Source organism: Petaurus breviceps, unplaced genomic scaffold (genome assembly GCF_028583685.1).
Source record: "Petaurus breviceps papuanus isolate PSGF00001 unplaced genomic scaffold, PetGlider_PUasm1.0 91133, whole genome shotgun sequence".
In the NCBI taxonomy this organism is placed as follows: domain Eukaryota; kingdom Metazoa; phylum Chordata; class Mammalia; order Diprotodontia; family Petauridae; genus Petaurus; species Petaurus breviceps.
This window is the reverse complement of record NW_027187419.1, coordinates 96,361,040-96,379,990: the sequence shown is the minus strand read 5'-3', so window position 1 is coordinate 96,379,990 and position 18,951 is coordinate 96,361,040. Positions and strand designations below refer to the sequence as shown.

The following is an 18,951-nucleotide window of genomic DNA, read 5'->3' as shown; positions in this document are numbered from 1 at the left end:
TTTTTTTTTTTGCTTTTTGGAGGGCAATTGGGGTTAAGTGACTTGCCCAAAGTCACACGGCTAGTAAGTGTGTCAAGTGTCTGAGGCCGAATTTGAACTCAGGTCCTCCTGACTCCAGGGCCAGTGCACTGTGCCACCTAGCTGTCCCACCTAAACTTAATTTTAAGTTCTTTTTTAAATTTTTTAAATTTATTTTTTGATAATTTAGGACTGTCATTTTGAGTTTCTTCTGCAATATTCCTGGACCACAGATGACCAGCAAGCCTTTTGAGGACTAGGACTCTTTTCTTTGTTGACCCTCAGAGAGGCATAGCGTAGACCCTAGGCAGTATGACAGTATTGCAGGGATTCTGCAAAGCCTGGTTAGAAGTTGTATGATATTTAGAGGAATTATCCATTCTGTATTCCTTGAAGTATGAATTTATCTCAGGAGGAGAGAGGCATTTCTCTTTGTTGCTTGTTATTTTGAAAAACCACTAGAAGATACTTTTTAAAGGATCTAATGGCATCTGTTTTTCTAGTATTTTGTTTCTCGGCCCAGAAAATATGAAAGTGTAGAAGCAGAAAAGTGATTTATTTATTTGTGCTATTTACACTGCGTGGTAAAGATGAAGTAGAGTGCCCTGTTCATTCATTGTTCAGTATTTAACACAAAGCTAAATGAGAGCTTTAGGATCCAAAAGCATTTCAACAGGCCCTAGGATAATGGAGCACATCTAGTCACCTTACTTTTAATAGAGATACATAAAGGTCTGCATTTGAGTTAAACAACTCAGGATGGTGGTGGTGGCATGGCTAGATAGCAGTTCATGTGAAAAAGCTCTAGTGGATCACAAGCTCAGAAATGAGTCAGTTATGTGACATGACCATTAATAGACTTACTACTCTGATGATATTGAATAGAGGCATTTCTTTGAACTGTGAGGGAAGTGATAGTTCTGCCATACTCTGTCCTGGTCAGACTACATCTAGAATAGTGTGTTCATTTCTGGGAGCTCCATTTTAGGAAAGACATTGGCAAACTAGAGTTTAGAAAAAGGAGGGTGACTAGTATTTGGTGGGAACCGGTGATAAGTGATTTAATCTGTAAGAGAGAAACCTGAGAGGGCACATGGTAGTTGTCTTCAGGTATTTGAAGGACTCAACTGAAGGGATTAAATTTTTTTTTCCTGCTTAGCCCCAGGGGTCAGAACTAGGATGAATGAGTAGATGTAGTTAGTGAGAGGTATATTTTGTCTTACTGTAAGGAAAACTTACTAACAATTAGACCTGGTCAGAAGTGGAATGGGATTTTTTGGGCAGTGGTCAGTTTTTCCTTACTGGGGATAATCAAGAGGAATCTGGACAATCGCTTTTGTTAGCATAGTTGTAGATGGGACTCCTGTTTAGGCATAGGTTGAACTAGATGAATTATGAGAGTGCTTTCAGCTCTGAAATTTTGTGATTTGGCAGTTTATTACTTAGCATTTGTACTGTGATTGTCAATTTCCTAAAAGAGATCTGACAGTATCATTTCTCTGTTCAAAGATTTTGAATAGCTCCCTGTTTCCTTTAGGGTAAAATTCATAATTAGCCTGGTCACCTACTTTTCTAGTCCTTTTTTCATGTTAGTCTCCATTCCAGTCAGAATGACCTGCTAGTTGATCCCCTTACACCACACTTCACTTCTCCTTTTTATGCTTTTTTTCTTTTAGAATTTTATTTGTAAACTGAACTTAACACCAAATTTATATATATATATATATATATATTATACATTATATATAATATATAATGCAGCAGAAAAAGAGAATTATTTGTGAAACTGATTTTTTTTAAAAAAATTATACAAACCTATACTGAATTGCTTGCCTTCTCAGTGTGGGGTGGGATGGGGAGGGAGGGAGGGAGAAAATTGGGAAGTTTTAAAAATGAATATTAAAAATTGTTTTTACGTGTAACTGGTGAAAAATAAAATAAAAAAGTTACCAAAAAACCCAATTATACATAGCTTCTCTTCACAGCCCCCCCCACCCCCCCTCATTCTGCCCTTTTACCAAAGTATTGGTTCTCCCATATCTGGAATTACTTCCTATGGAAGAATCCTAGCTTCCTTCCTTTTAAAAAATTTTTTCTTTACATTAAAAAAAAAACAGCTTTTAAAAATTTATTTTTAGTTTTCAACATTAATTTCCACAAGATTTTGAGTTACAAATTTTCTCCCTGTCTTTCCTCTACCCCCATCCCAAGATAGTGAGCCTACGGAATACCCCCTCCACCAATCTGTTCTCTCTCATATCCTTCCCCATACTCCCCTAACTTTCTGGTAGGGCAAGATGGATTTCTGTACCCCAGTGCCTCTGTGTCTTATTTCCCAGTTATTCCAGTTTCTTTCCAGTAGCGGAGTTGCTCCTTCCTACATTTTCCTGCTTGAAATGACTATCTTGTTTTTTGTAAACTTTGAATATTGCAGAGAAGGTGCTGACCTACTTTAGTAGAGGGTTCAGTCTCTTATTGCTTGTTAGTTACAGTTAATTGGGTTCATGTCCTATCTCCCCAAGAAAATGTGAGCTCCTTGAGGGCAAGAACTGTTTTGGGCATTGTCCTGGTATTCCCCTGTGACTGGTTTGGTTTTTTGGGGTGGCATAGGAGCTCCCAGTGAGGAAATTCCCTCTCTCCACCAATGTACATTGGTCCTTGCTTGGCAACTCATACTCTTAAGAGAGTTGTTTGGGGGCTACTGAGGAGTTAGGTGATTTGTCCAAGGGCACACAGCTAGTCTGTGTCAGAGGGTGGAGAGTTGCCCTCTTCTCTGTGACTTTGACTTGCTCGTTATTCACTACAGTCTCACTGCTTTGCACACAGTAGATGCTTAAAAAACATTGAATTGAGTTGAATTGTTTCACCTGTGCTTAGAACTGGACTTGACTGTTCATTCATATAAAGGCTATTTTAAGAAGTAGCAAGCTACTTTAGTGCATCATCTCCTGCCCCCAGAGATGGATGCTTGCTCCAAAAGCCCATTACCTGCCTTATTCAGGCTTTCCAGTGCAGTTGTCAGCCCTTTTCTCTAGGTAAACTTAATTTGACCACTTGGTACTGTAGTTTGAAGACTTCTCCCTGAAATGATATAAGCATTATAGTGGGGATGGGGTGGGGCCCCTGTAGGCAATTGTGCTTTTAATCTCTTGCCTTTAGAGGGGAGTAGTGATTTTTTAAGTAGCTATGTGGCCTGGTGGACAGAGCTCTCAGCTTAAAGTCACAAAGACATGAGTTAAAACCTGGGCTCAGACACTAGCTGTGTGACTCTAGTCAAGTCACTTAGACCCTGTTTGCCTCAGTTTCCTTGTCTGTAGAATGAGTTAGAGAAGGAAATGGCAAACCACTCCAGTATCTTTGCCAAGAAAACTCCGAATGGGGTCAGGAAGGCTGGGATGCAACTGCACAACAACAACAAAAGTGATTGTTTATCTGGACAAATAGGAATTGACATTCCCTTGTGGAATGTTGGCTTCCATTTAGTTGATTTAATCAGTGTATGGAATAGGTTTTTTGTTTTAGCTTTTTTTTTTTTTTTGCGAAGCAGGATTAGAAGACCTCCTCGGAGCAGAATAGGACATTTTTCAATCAAGCCACATCATGAGATTTTATTTTATTTGTTTCATGAAGTCATAGCAGGAAAAGATCTCAAAGTTAGGTTTTTGGTATATAAAAATAAAGTCTGCACCGCTGTTTCCTGACTTAGAGATCTGTGGTTGTTCCAGGACCCTTACCTCCTACTTGGTATTGGTATTCCTCTACCCTAATTTGTTCTGTTAGTCATAACAGTTTAAATTTTTTAGAATAGCACACCCCATGCACTGATTTCTTAAAAAGATTTACAGTAATAGCTAGCTGGGAATGTCATCTAAGATTAAAGTGCCTGACCCAGTCTGCTCAAATATTCCATTTTGATAATAATGATTTTTGTGTAGAATTCTGTTTTGACAGAGTGCTTTTAAATATGGTATTATATTCGGTTTTCACAACAATTCAGTTCAACTCCACAAATATTTATTAAGCAACTGCTGCATGCATGCCACTATGCTGCAGGCTGGGTATGCAAAAACAAAACAAAAGAACATTTGGAGGTAAGTGGGTAGCAGACTTGGCGACTTCTCTAGCTCCTGGGCCCATTGTCCTAAAGATTTTCTACTTGTTGGTATCTACAGCTGCTCCTCCTTTGGAGTTGGTGTGGGTGCTGCTTACTAGGAAAACCCCTTAGCAACTCTTGGCACATTGTTGATGGAGTGTTAAGAATGTCCCCCTGCACTCCCTTTTAAAAAAGATTTAATTTAAAAACATTTTTTTAAAATGGGAAAATGTAAAGTTTTTACTTTTGTGTCATAAAGTTTTACCTTGCTACACATTCTAAAATCATGAGTTGTTGAGGTTAAACCAGTTTTTTTTAAAGCTGGTAATAAAAAAAAATACACTTATGTTTGGGTAGGAATTGTGTTTGGGAAAGTCATGTTCCCTTTTATTTCATATGTGGATTTTTAAAAATAAGCTAGTCAAGACAAATTGCTTAACATACCTACACTACTTTATGTGTTCTTTAAAAAAAAAGACTTCAAACCAGTTAATCTTGAAGAGCCTGATTGTACTACATTAATAATATGTATTTTCATAGACTCTTTTGAGAAGCTCAGGCAGTTTTTGTTCATGTTTAAAATCCTATGACCCTCTCAACAAATGTGTAAGGTAGGTCAGAAATAATGTTATTCTCATTTTATAGATTTTTGGAAGTTGAGGCTCAGAGATATTAAATGACACCCTGCCCTGCCCCCGCCCCCCCCCCCAAAAAAAAGCTTCTAGTTAGTGTCAAAGTCTGAGACAGACCCTAACTCTGAACTAAGGAATAAACAGTTAGCTCCTAAGCCTCCCCTGTTTCTCTCCTGGCTTTTCTGTTCTCGATGGGCCTTTCTTAATTGCCAGTTTTCCTGGGTACATGAGTCGGCATGTATTCTGGGGTGGGAGGGGTTCTTAGTCAGTGATTGGGCAGCATCCTAGGGCAAATTATGAGGGGAGAGTGGTGGCCACATATGTTCTGTGTGACCTAGGACAGGTCCTTGAGTCTCTTTGGACGTCAGTTTCCTCACATATAAAAAGGAGGGATTTGGACTTTGGTGATCTCTGAGAACCTTCTGCATCAAATCTTGGATTCTGTGATAATCTGGACATAGAGCATCAAGTGTTTTTAGCTCCACAATGTATATATACTTTGAAGCCCTTTGGTTGAAAATTGCTATGAGCTCTCAAGAGGACTACTTGAAATTTTGTTTTCACAAATAAATGTCCAGTTCTGCTTCCACAAACGTCTTGTCAGTTCTATCTCCACCGAGTCTTTTATCCATCTGCCCCCTTCTCTCATGCACAAAACCCTCACCAAGCTGTTCAGCCCCTCTTTCCCCTAGCCTGAGCAATTGTACTCACCCCTAAATGTGGTCTGCCTGATGTCAGGGTCAGGCTCTTTCCCCTCCAGTTTTTTGTTTTGACGCAGCCAAAATAATCTTGCTAAAACTCAAGTCTTTACCATGTCCTCCTCCTAATCAGGAATCTTCAGTGGTTCCCTCTTCCCTCTAGGAAACAATATAAACTCTAGTGGTTTAAAGCCATTCATTGTCTGACTAGCCAGACTCCTTCCTTCTATCAGCCAAAGTGGAGAGATGGAAGCTGCCTCCTTTCTTTTCATGGCCTAGTTGCTCTTCCCAGAATTCCCCAGTTGGAGACCTTGGCGGAAGCTGCGCTCGAATGCCAGGAATTAACACCTTCCTTACCCCAGACCTTTTGAGAATGTTAACTTCTTCCAAAGCGCAACTCAGCAGCAAGCTTCTGCAGCTCAGTTTCCAATAATTGTCAGTTTTACCTTCCTCCTTCAGTTTTCTTGTATTTGTTTTTGTTCACATGTTGTATCCCTTATTAGGATAGTAGACTTGTTGAGGAGAGGGGCCATTTTTTCATTTGACCTTTATTCATTGGTTCTTATCATACCGTGTTTCCCCGATAATAAGCCCTGTCCCGAAAATAAGCCCTCCCCTTACTGTGTAAGATTCCTCTAAAATAAGCCCTCCCCCGAAAATAAGCCCTATTGAGATTGCTACTGTAGTGAAGGTGATCCCCTGCGCTACACGCTATATTACGGTACCCTCTGTATGCACCTTCCCCCCCGTGAAACGCAAGCCGCTCCGAGCTGCATCCAATCAGAGCTGCAGCAGTGAGCCCGTCATCCTGTTCTTCCCCAGTGATTTGCTTGCTGGTACATTTTTTTGTTCACATTTACCTGTTTATTAAAATTGCTGTCAATGTTCATTAAAATAAGCCCTCCCCTGAAAATAAGCCCTCTGGTGTTTTTCTGTCCAAAAAATTAATAAGACAGTGTCTTATTATTGGGGAAACACGGGGTAGTAGATGCTCACTGAACCAATGTTTGAATTTACTCCTCAGCATCTAACATACTTTCTGGATAAAGCAAGGCAGGTCACCTAGTGTTAAACTATTGTAACCATGTCGAATCATATAAAATACATCTGTGTCCTTCAACACACCTTTCACTTGTGTAGATGAGGTCTTTTAAATACCCCAGTACTCATTTCCATAAGTCCTTGTTCCTCCTCCTGTTTAGTTTATGGTTTCCCCACCCCCTTTGGATTCCTCTCACCTTAACTGAATGAATGTAGACTGGGTATTTTGTTGCCACCTCAGATATAGCTGGAGGTGAGGGCCCAGGTCAGTTTAATTATATTCATTCCAATTTGATTTCCTACACCCTTTCTGGCTATCTCTCTTAAAATCAGAACCCCAGGCTAGTCTTTGTTTTTCTGTGCTATTATCAGATGGTTGTTGATGAGTTATACACAAGTGCAGCCTTTCATTGGCAAGGTCTGTGACCTCCAAATGTTTTAACAAGTCAGGTTTTCTCAGGTAATGTAGCTTATTCAGGTCATTGGTGAAATTTAAGTACACTTTGCTGGGAGGCTGTTTTCCTTCCTCTCCCAGGTTTTTACTGTTCAGTTTTCTCTAAATTTGTGACTTAGGACAATGCTGGAAGAAAATCCAATTATTTGACTTTTCTCCTTTGACCAAATGTAGACGACTCCCAGCAGCTGCAAGGCTGTTGGTGCCAGCTTGACTGTAGCTCTGATGAATCTGTGCCCCTGCCCATAGTATGCCCGTCACATGGATCTGCCTTAAGAAACTTAAAAGGGAGAGAGGAGGAGAGAATGTGTTTTGTAAAGGAATGACCGCAGTGAGTTATATGCATAACATCTGTCTCTTAGTGTGTTCTGATGGCAGGGGTATTTGATTTAGCAGTTTGCAGTACAGGGTGTTCCTTTCACATAGTGAGAGTGCTTAAAGATAAAGGAATATTTCTGACAAGACTTCCTCTTTTAGAGAGATAGTAGTAAGATGAAGCAGATGGCAGCAAGTGGTAAATCAGGTTAGAAGAATGCATACTAGAATCAGAGACTGTTAGAACTGAAAGGGCCCCTAGAGGTTATCTGGACCAAGGTGTTATGGACCCCTTTGGCAGTCTAGTGAAGCCTATGGGTCTTTTTTTTCCAGAATAATATTTTAAAATGTATACAGTAAAACATGTAGGATTACAAAGAAATCAACTGAAATACAGTTATCAAAATATTTTTTTTTAAAAATCCAGTTAAAATCCTGTATTAAGAACACCTGATCTAGTCCAACCCCCTCATTTTACAGGTGGGGAAACTGAGGTCCAGAGAGGAAGTGACCTGCCTTCTGTAAAAAAAAAGTGGCAGAGTAAGAACCCTGGTTACTTATTGCATTGTCTAATTCATTGTCTGCATTTTTAACTTAGTGATCTCAGTTCCAGAATACTATGAACATGCAGTTCCGTTCAACAAGCATTTATTGAGGCAGTTAGGTAATGTAGTGATTATGCTGGACTTGGAGTCCTGAAGAACGGAGTTTAGTTTCTGCCTCTAACATTTACTACCTGTGTGACTTGGGGCAAATCACTTCACTTCTTCTTGCCTCAGTTTCCACATTTGTAAAATGGGGATGATAATAGTACCAACCTTCCAGGGTTGTTGTGAAAATCAATTAAAATAATATGTAAAGCATTTTGCAAGTCTTAAAGCACTGTATAAATATTAACTATTCTTATTTATGAATAGAATATATTCTAGGCACTGGAGATGATGCAAAGACAAGATTGAAACTCTTCTCAATGGGGCAGCTTTCTCTGGTCGTTTCTGTGTGAGCTTGGTTTATGTGGATAACTAGTGGTGAAATTTCAGAAAATAGATATTATTTTCTTCAGGCTCCAAAAGCAAGGAAAAGGCAAAAATTAAAGGAAGAGGGCATGGAACCCAGAAAATGTCTATTATCAATTCAGGGAGTATGTCTGAAAAGGAACAGTGAACTTGGTGAAGATTTTTTTTTTTTGCCTTTTGGAGGGCAGTTGGGGTTAAGTAACTTGCCCAAGGTTACATGGCTAGTGTTTTGTGTGTATGTGTGTGTGCGTGTGCGTGCGCTAAGTGTCTGAGGCTGGAACCAAACTCAGATCCTCTGGACTCTGGGGCTGGTGCTTCACTCACTGTGCCACCTAGCTGCCCCCATTGGTGAAGATTTTTTGCTTGTGATACCTATTAGTATACATATAACATTGGTATCCATCTGTACTGTACTCCCTGGAAAATATATGTGGCTTTCATTTCACAACTATTTACTAAAGTGAAGGTGGCAAAGCCACCCAAAATAGTGGACTAAAAAGTCCTCGTTAGTCAGAATCAAACTAGTGACCTGGAAATGATCTTTTAGAATGGTTTTAGCCCTTGTTCTTTACTTTAGGTAGCACTTGGAAATGACTTGAAAACTGATGGCAGTGTTAAGAACTTTCTGTTTTCAAAGTAATCCATAGTACTACTTTGGAAATGTATTCTTTGTAGCATAGCAAAGAATGTGGTGTGGAGTGGATACCTTTCTTTTCCTCTTGGTCCCCCCAGTCCCCTTTGGCTAGGGTGAAATCTTTCCCCCTCCCCCAGAAGGGGGAGGGTATATGAGTACCACTCAACTATCAGTTATAGGTGTAACTGTGGTATGTATGAGGGAGTGGGGGGGTGAGGGTGTGTGTGGGAAGACACTCCGACTACTTGGCCACTGTGGCTGAGCTCCCACTAGTGTGCTTCCCACTTACCCAACGTAATCACAGTAACACCATTGACAGTTGTTTAGTAATAAATGTTTCTGAGAACAGCAAAAATAACCATCATGTTTTATTCAGTAGTAGGTAAAAGCAGTCAAAATTTAATAGCCCATCCATAAACTTGAGTCATATATCCATTATTATACACACTTCCTATGGGGGAGAGTGAGCACACACTGAAACCTATTGGGAAGGCACATGAGTGTAGAAATCTATGTGTCCAGGGCAGTTTTCAGCTTTGGACTACAGGCCTGGATGTCAGAAATCTCTTTTAGGAAATGGTCTGTACCTTATGTTATCTCTTTCTCTTCTGAGCTTCTCTCTCTATAACTAGAAAAGGCTATTTCTCTGCTATTCTTGGACCGCTGAGGTAGTGTTTAAGTTCTACTAAGCAGCAACATTTGTACCGTTTTCCTTAAACTGCAACCTTAGCCAGAGGACTGTTGATTTTCGTTTTGAGCCATTTTAGGGACAAGCAGCTCCCCAGCTCTGCCCTTTGTACTAGGAGGAGGATTTTCCTTTCAGGATAGAGTAGTAAAAGGTTATTCGATCAGACCCCTGAGGAGTTTCCCCTGTGAAGTTCTGTGGATGGCACTAAAGGGCAGTGAGCTGCTTCTTCGAATGTTTCTTTTTTTCTTTAAAAAAATTTTTTAACATTTGATTTTTATTTTGAGTTCCCCATTCTCTCTTTTCCAGGCTCCATTGAGAAGGCAAATAATATGATACCCATTGTACATATGAAGTCATGCAAAACATTTCAATATTTTGTAGTTCATTCATTTCAGTCCTGTCTAACTCTTCATGAACCCATTTGGGATTTTCTTGGCAAAGATACTAGAGTGGTTTGCCATTTCTTTCTCCAGCTCACTTTATAGTTGAGGAAACTGAGGCTGAAAAAGTTTAAGTGACTTGCCCAGGTTCACATAGCCAGTAAACGCCTGAGGGTGGATTTGAGGTCTTCCTGACTTCAGGTCCAGCACTCATCCACTGTACTACCTAGCTGTCCTCTCTTTCAGTATTAGCTATGTTTAAAAAACAAAAAGCAAGAAAAATAAAGTAAAAAAAAACATACAAACCCCAACACATCAGGTCATCATTTCTCTCTCTGGAGTTGGAAAGCATATTTCATCATGAATCTTTTGGATTTTTTTTTGATCATTATATTGATTAGAGTAGCTAAGTCTTTCATCGTTGATCATTCTTACAATATTGCTTTTATTGTGTATGATGTTCTCTTGACTTTGCTCACTTCAGTTTGCGTCACTTCCTATAAGTCTTCCTAAGTTTTTCTGAAAGCATCCTGCTCATTTCTTATAGCACAATAATATTCCATCACAATCATATACCACAACATGCTTAATCATTCCCCAACTGATGGGCATCTCTGCAATTTTCAGTTCTTTGCCACCACAAAAAGAGTTGCTATAAATAGTTTTGCACAAATAGGTCCCTGCCCTTTTTCTCTGATCTCTTTGAGATACACCTCTAGTCAGTTTCCAAAAGCTACAGCAGTCACCTCCAACCAGAGAGCTCCCTGCATGAGATGCAGAACTTGCCTATCAGTTTTACTTAGCTCAAGTCAGTTTCTGTATTCTGTCATCTGGCAGCGACTTCTCTCTTGGACTTCTTTTGTGTTTTCTCATACTAGCTTTTTCTCTTCTGATTTTCTTATCTTCTTTCTCTTAAGTGTCTAAGTTCTCATAGCATGGCATTCTCATGAGTAGTGATCTGTCTCTAATTTATGTTGGAAAAACCCAAACGCCTGGCTACAACAGATACAATGTAAATTATACTTTTCCTGTAGCCTCCAAATAGTTCTGTGATTTAGGGTTTCTTAGTTATATCGTTAAAGACCCTGAAAAGAGTCATATGTAAATGAGCTTATGAATTGCATTGTGCTTCAACCATCCCATCCTTAGCTAGTATGTGTGCCTTTAAGCCTCTTAAATGGTACGTTTGAAAACTGTTTCAGTTTGCCTTTAAAAAAAAAAAATAAAAGAATGTACTTTTTTCTGTTCCTTTCAGTAACTAAATTGTTACTGAATACCCAGGATGGCTGCTAGCACAGGTTCTTAGATGTGCTTTCTAAAGGAAAACAACTCAATGGGTTAACAATCTTACATTAATCAATCAAACATATCGTTCATCTAATTCAGGGGGAAAAGCCAGCATCCTGAACTTCAGAGAATACAAACAGAAGTTACAACAGAAAATAACACAATTTAGCTGACAGGGTTTCCAGCTGTCTGACCATTACATCCATACCTAGTTAGTTACCAGAGAGGGAAGCACCAACATCTGGGTTTTCAAAGCTGAGGGGCTCAATGGTTGCCCAGAGTCTCATCTGGCCCAATCATACAACTCTTCCCAAAGTGAGCCCCAAAGCAAAACCTCACTTCAGGGTATATATAGCCTTCTCCTGGGTCAGAGAATATCACAGCTCTCTTGACTCACTGCCCAATCACAACAAGGTGTGGGCGTTCCTGAAAAACAAGCCTCCCTTCACAGGCTCCATGTGACCACATTCAGCCTATTAGGGGGCAGAGTGTATTTTCAAATCAGGGAAGGTTCTCAGATTCACTTAAACCTATTCTGGAAGATCTTCAGATTCCCATTATAATGCCAAAAGGGCATTAGTGTGAACCTGACCTATGATTTCACTGGAATAAAACACAATTAGTGACTCTGCAGTCTAAGGATCCTTATTACTATAGCAACCCTCTCCCCTAACACCCCCCCTCCCCCCACCCCAATTCTAGTGTCTGAAGACCTCAGATGTGTAGAGCCACACAGAAGGCTGCCTTCCAGAGGCAGCCTTCTGTACCTTCTGATAACTCTAATTATTAGGAATTCTTATGTCAACCCTACCTAGATCTGTTTCTCTGCAACTTATACCTACAAGGTAGCTTTCCTCTCCTGGGCTACATATAGACATACAATATAATAGCCAAGTACCTCTTTTTAACTTCATTATTTCTGTCAGTAGCACCACCATTCCCCCTGCCTCACCATGTCTGAAAACCATGGGTCTTTCACATAAAACCAGTTACCAAGTTTGTTCCACCTTTTCTGTTCTCTCTCCATTCCCAGGCTATTCACCTGTACTCTTGCAGTCTCTAGAGTGGAAAGGGTCCTTAAAAGTCGTCTAGTCCAAACCCTCATTTTACAGAGCGGGAAATTGAGGCTCCAGGTGGTTAAGTTACATGGCCAAGGTCACCCAGGTAGTAAGTAGCGGAATGTGATTTTGAATTAAGGCAGCACTTTTTCCCCATTATATCATGATGTCTCTTGAGTCTCCCAGTTTTCTTATTTCAACCCAGTTTTTTGTAGTGTTGCCAGAGTTACAACTTTAAACTCCTCTGATTGGCATAGTTTGCTGCTGTCTTATTATTCCAGTCTTCTTTCAAATCTCTGTCCTCCATGGGCTGTACCAGTCAGCCAAAATGGACTATTCTGACCAACTTCCTCACATTTGATAACCTAACTCTTAATGAATTGAGGATTCAAGGACTCATTGTAATCTTGGTCTTTTGAACCACTTAAGGGATACTTATTTAACCTTCCTTCTCTTTCTCCAAAATTCTGGGTAACTTATGATTGTCTATTGCCATTTAGTATATTTTTAAAAAATCTTTCTAACTTTAGAAATGTCAAAAAGTAGCATTTGGGATCCTCTCCATATGACCACTTGTTTAGGCAGATTTCTGTTCATAAAAGTGCTAATAAAAATTAAATTGTAACCAGTCAGTTTCTTGCTTGATAATCTCTTCTCTGTTAACTCTTTTAGGCAGCGGTGCTACTGCTGTGGTCCAGGCTGCGCTATGCAAACCCCGTCAAGAGCGAGTAGCAATAAAACGCATCAACTTAGAAAAATGCCAGACGAGCATGGATGAGCTACTAGTAAGTAAACACGAGTGGAACCAATGATGGTTTGTTTTCCTTTTGTTTATTTCCTAGATTGATAAAATGGATTGGGAGAGAGTACAACTTGGAGAGAATACAATTACTTGTATTCTAAGTTGGAAGAATATAACTTGGGCGTATTCATTTTGAAGCATTTATTCCTTACGGAACCACTTACAAACTACCTCCCCTCAAATTTTTAATTAGTGTAGTGATGACACCTAACATTTATAATGTTTTAATTAAATTCAGTAAGCATTTCATAAGAACTTGTTACATATAAAATGTTGTGCTAGGTTGGGGAATACAGAGGTGAATGCAAGAAGGAGCTTACAGTCTAATTGAGTACATCAGTTAGAACCCTGGGTAGATAGATTAGTAGGTCATAAACAAGTAGAGGTGGGTAAGGATATACTTTCCATAATGTTTGAAAGATGGAGGATAATAACAAAGAGGCAAGACAGGAGAAGGATAAATGTCCAAATTTCTAAAGAGGGAGAAGAAGGTAGAGGCTGTACACTGTTGGTCAGTGAGCTTTCCTGAGACCTTGAAAAACCCTAGAACCACGGAAAGGTCTCTTGTGAATGCCCTAGGGATCTTGGTCTTTGTCCTTGTGCTCTTTCATGTTTTAATCATTAACTTGAATAAAGACTTAAAATAGCATGCTTATCAGACCTGCTGTTGACGCAAAATTAGGAAGTATAGATGCCATATTGTATACAGCAATTGAAATCAAGAAAGATTTCTACACTAGAATATTAGGCTGAATCTCAGATATTTTTTGGTCTAGACCTGAAATTTCAGTGAAATTTATGAAACTTAGTAGAGGTAAAAATGCACATGGGTCCAAAAAAAGCATCTTTTCAACTTCAAGATAGCGAGGACATAAGAGATAGCAAGCAGTTCATGAAAGAGGTATGGTTGAGCCTGTCTTACAGGACAAGTCTTTAGGCATAATGCATCCTGACTGTTGTGCTCAGCTCTGGGCACAACCTTTTAGAAGGATGTGAATGAGTTGGATAGTTTCCAGAGGAAAGTGGTCAAGGTGATGCAAAGACTGGATTGAGTTATATGAAGTTCATCTCAGTAACCAGGGATGCTTTGCTTAAGAGAAGAGAATGCTGGATGGGAGTGGTATATGCATGTGCACACACACACATACACATGTAAACAAAGACACAGACATACACATACACATACACGTATATACTAATTATCTTTTAAGTATTTGAGTGACTGTCATATTAAGGAGATATTAGACTTGTTTTACCTGGCCCCAGAGACAGAATGGAAGTTGCAGAGAGGAAGATTTAGGCTTGATAGAAGAAAGAAAATATTTTAGAGTTAGAGTTCATTGTAAATTGAATGAGTTGTCTTTGTTCCACTGACTGAGTGACCACCTATCAGAGATGTTGCAAGCATAACTATAGGCCCACTGGGCCCAGGGAGCTTGGGTGGCTCACTTTTTCTCACTGAGGGACCCATATCTTTGAGATCACATGGCTACCAAGTTCAGTTCTAGGGAAGCTTAGGCCTTAAAGGGAGGGGCCAGGCTCTGTCTGGAACTTTCTGTATTTTTATGCCCCCCACTCCAGAGTCTCATAGAAAAATCATTAGGTTTTGTTCTTGTCTAGGGTCTCCCAAAAGGTAGGAAGTTACTCAAAGTACAACATAGATCAAGTATAGCACAGCTGTTTATTTGACTAAGAAAAAAATGCTAAAAATATGAAATGCTCAAAGGCTTTCATTGAAAAAGACATAACACATGATGCTCTTGCCTCTTTGACTCTTCTAGAAGCTTGATATCTAAAACAATGGAAATTTAGTGTGGCTGTGGAATAAATATTTCACCTTTACTGTGACTCTCCACTATCTACCTGAGTCCCTCAAGGTTCATGTCCTTTGTCAGGGTAGGTCAGGCTTTGGCCTTGTATTTCTGTGTGTGGTCATCTTGTCTGAGAAAAGTCTTCTGCTGTGCAGCCAGCACCAGTTGAAAGACCTGGGGGCTCTTGATCTTGTGAACTAGTGAAGTTGTCTTGTAGGCTGGAAATGTCTTTCTTGTAATCTCTAAGGTCATACTCTCGGAAAGAAACAGAAAGCAGAAGAGGCAACCACGGCCTTGAGGACCCAACCTAGGCTTACTTAGATAGCATGTATTGTTTTTAATGGCACACTATATGTACCATGGAGGAGAGGCCTCTTCCCTCACTGTGGGAAATCCCAGAGATAGAGTTCCATCATACTCATTCTAGAGAGAGGAAGAGGAGTAAGAATGGAAATTTTCTTTTCTTTTAGAGTCTACTGAGTGGGTATTTCTTCCTAAATCAGTATCCCGTCTTCTTTGATGAATTTCCTTCCCTCTTTCTGCTGACACATGGACAAAGGAATAACTGTACCATACAACTAGTCTTTAGCACTGAGCCAACACATATGGCCCTGAGGTGATCGGGGGTTCCATGCATGTTTCTATGTACACTCCACTGAGGTGCGTTCCAGTCAGAACAGATCAGGGGAGCTCCTGATGGTCATTATCGCACACATAAAGAACTGTCCTTATTTAGTTGCTGGTTTGACTAAATAGCCTCTGAGATCCCTTCTACTTCTATGATTCCAAGCATGGAAGATGAATTGAAAATATGTCTAGGCAAAATATATCTAGTGGGATGAATTTGGTAAATAGTGAGCATCTAGTATGGCAGGAAGGTAGAGTATTAGGATGATAAGCTTGGAATGGTGTAGGTTGGATCTCTTATAAATTAGGATGTCTAGACCTTAACTTAAGTCTTTTACAAGACTTCTCTCTAAGAGGGTCTTGAGTGCTAAGTCAGTTTAGTATACCTTCATTCTCAGACTAAGACATCTGAATTTTATTAAGCAATGGTAAGTCATTTAAAGTCTTTTTTTTTTAAATGGGAGTGACACTAATTAGAACTACTTATTAATTGGATTAATGTAGCAGAATTGTGTAGGATGAATTGGAGGAGGGAGGCCAACAGAGACAGGGAGACCAGCCAGAAATTTATTGTAGTTAGTCTTATCAGAGAGGTTATTGGGGCTTGATCTGTGGTGGTGTTAGCTATAGAAAGGAGATATCCTATTGGACAGATAATTTACAGGTACTTATCAATAGGACTTGATTGTTTTTAGGTATGGATTAAACTAGATGGCCAATGTGATCATTTCTACCCTCTGAAATTTTGTGATTTTTTTTCAGACTTGGCAGCCGGTTGCATGAAGGGTGTTAAGGAGAGAGAACAGAAATAGGAAAGTTAGGAGAAACAGCATGTGTTCTACGAAAAAGAGAGTGAGTTTGTGGTGTCAGTAGTACTTCTAGGTACAGATACCTAGCAGGAAATTGGAAACTGGGGTCTATAGCTCAAAGAAGTCAAGGCTTAAATTATACATTTGTGATTCATATGCATCAAGATGACAGTTGAGTCACTAAGAATAGGGCCTAAAGGAAGGAGTGGTAAAAAGAAAGAAAAGTCCCAAGGACAGATATCACAGATGCTTTCATGTATCTAACTTGTTTCTTACAATCTCCTTGTGTGAGATGGGCAGGGGATGGTCTCTCTGTCTTAGAAATTAGGACACTTGAGACTCAGAAATGTCATGTTACTTAAGGTCACGTGGATGGTAAGAGGTAGAATCAGGACTTGAACCTAGAATTTTGGATTCTCTATCCAGAATCTTTGCTCACAAGACTTAGGAGTCATTGTCTGTAGTTGGTGTGGAGCTTGGATGTGGCTACTAAGAGGGAGTGTATTTTTCCTATAGGTGATGCTGTGCTTCCTATTGTAAATAAAGTTCTCTGTGTAATGATAGAAGCTCCTCAGTGTGGGTATGAAAGCAGTGTTAAGTTGATGGTCCTTTTTTTGCATTTTCATCGTATTATCAGTGTTCACCCTAGTGCCTGCACATAGTTAGTATTTCATAAATGTTTGCTGGTTGATGGATTAATGGACTGATGGAACAATTGATTTTCCTGAAATAAGTCAGTATTAAATAAGCAGCTTGGCTCCTAGCTATAAATTGTCCAGCAAGCTGGGAAGAGTTTGAGAATTTAATCTCATAAATATAGTTATCTTTGTGCCTGCTAATTTCCTTTTTTCTCCTTTCTGGCCATTTATATGAGAATGCTGGAAAACTGCAGGGGAGGAGTTAACTGATTGGTTACTAAAACAGTAATCCCAGTGCAAATATTAGTCTAGCAGCTCCAAACAAGTTAGAAAGTATAATGACATTTGGCTCCAAATGAAGAAGTCTTTTGTTATATTCTGTACTGGGAATGAAATGTCATTAACAAGAGCTTTTTGTCTCCATTCAGAATATAGCTTTTATTTCAGGTTTAATTACAGTGCACTATAGTTTAAATTGAGTTCAGGCATAAAGCTGTAGTTTTCCAGATCTGCTTGGTCTTGTAATTTAAATTAGGCAGCATAATGCATGGATTTTGTTGGGATAGAAACAACAGATTGCTTGGTTACAACCCAGATTAAGGAGAAAGGGTTTCCATAATCCAGTGTTAATTTTTAATTTGCATATGCTTCAAACTGCCTTCAAAACTTCACCTTTCATGTAGCTGCCGGGCTCATATCCTTACTCACTATTGAATTATCCTGACTGTCCTTTGTTTTCTGATGTTTATGAGCATGGTGGCCAGTGCTCAGTGTAGATGAAATAATTGCCTTTTTATTTCTTCTAGTTTTCAGAAATCATTTTACCTGTTAGGGAAAAGGAAGATTCACAATTTTTTGGAATATTTTAAAGTAATTCATTATTAGTTAATGTTTTTGTAGGTGATGGCTCTATTTTTTAACATCACCAGAAATCATAAATCATCACTTTTGAGTCTGCGTACTTTTGAAAGGATCAGATTTAGCTCAGTGGAACTTTAGAGGTTATCCAGTCTAGGCTTCTCATTTTCCACGTTAGGAAAATGAAGCTCCAGGAACTTGTCCAATATCACAAATGTACTAAGTAGCAGAACAGGGACTGAAACCTAGGTTCTCTGTCTACAAATCCAGTCTTCATTCCACTGTACCTTGTTGCCTCAGGCTTTAATTGCCTTGTGTTCTTGGTGTAAGGGGTGACAGGTCAAGTTCTCCCTCATTCTTATAGAAGACACTTTTGGTGCTTGTACCTGAAGTGTTGGGGTGAGTTCCCAGGGCATGGAAAACTCTGGATTTTTTTCTGTAACTTCAGCTTCTGGACTGTCTTTTTGTTTCCTCTTAATTCAATTCATTCAGCCTTTATTAAGTCACAACTACATGGGAGACACTTTACTTTCCTAAAGCTTGTTACCATAGCTAGTTTCCCTTTTGTGTCTTTGAATGGGTAATAGTAGTGCTGATATAAGATATGGGCCCTAACAAATCAACCAGATATGATTTATTAAGAGCATACTAAAGATAAAAGACAAAAATGAAACAGATAAGGTGTTTGTTTTTATTTTTTTAATTATTTTTTGCTTTTTTTTGGAGGGCAATTGGGATTGTGACTCGCACAAGATCACACAGCTAGTTTTTGTGTTAAGTGTCTGAGGCTAGATTTGAACTCAGGTTCTCCTGACTCCAGGGCCGGTGCTCTATTCACTGAGCAACCTAGACGCCCCCTTGTTTGTTTTTATTTAAGGAGGTAGGGCAGTAGCAGCTAGGGGTATCAGGACAGGCTTCATGGATAAGGTGGTCAAGCTGAGTGGAAGAGACTAGGGGCTCTGAGAAGTAGAGTGGTGAGGAGGGAGGGCATGTCAGGTGTGGGGATAGCTAGTGCAAAGTTGTGAGGAGTAGGAGGAAGAAGGCTAGTGTGAATGAACCTCAAAATGTGGGAAAGAATACACTAATGAGGGT

General features: G+C 39.5%; 1 protein-coding gene across 2 annotated transcripts in view; it reads left to right on the top strand.

Annotated features, from left to right (window-relative positions):
- STK39 (serine/threonine kinase 39) overlaps positions 1 to 18,951 on the top strand; it is a 331,699-nt gene that overhangs the window by 67,203 nt on the left and 245,545 nt on the right. For both annotated transcript variants that reach the window (XM_069080684.1, XM_069080683.1), the window contains exon 2: positions 12,987 to 13,099. In XM_069080684.1, the coding sequence (XP_068936785.1) occupies positions 12,987 to 13,099 (113 nt within the window). The remainder of the gene's footprint in view (positions 1 to 12,986; positions 13,100 to 18,951) is intronic.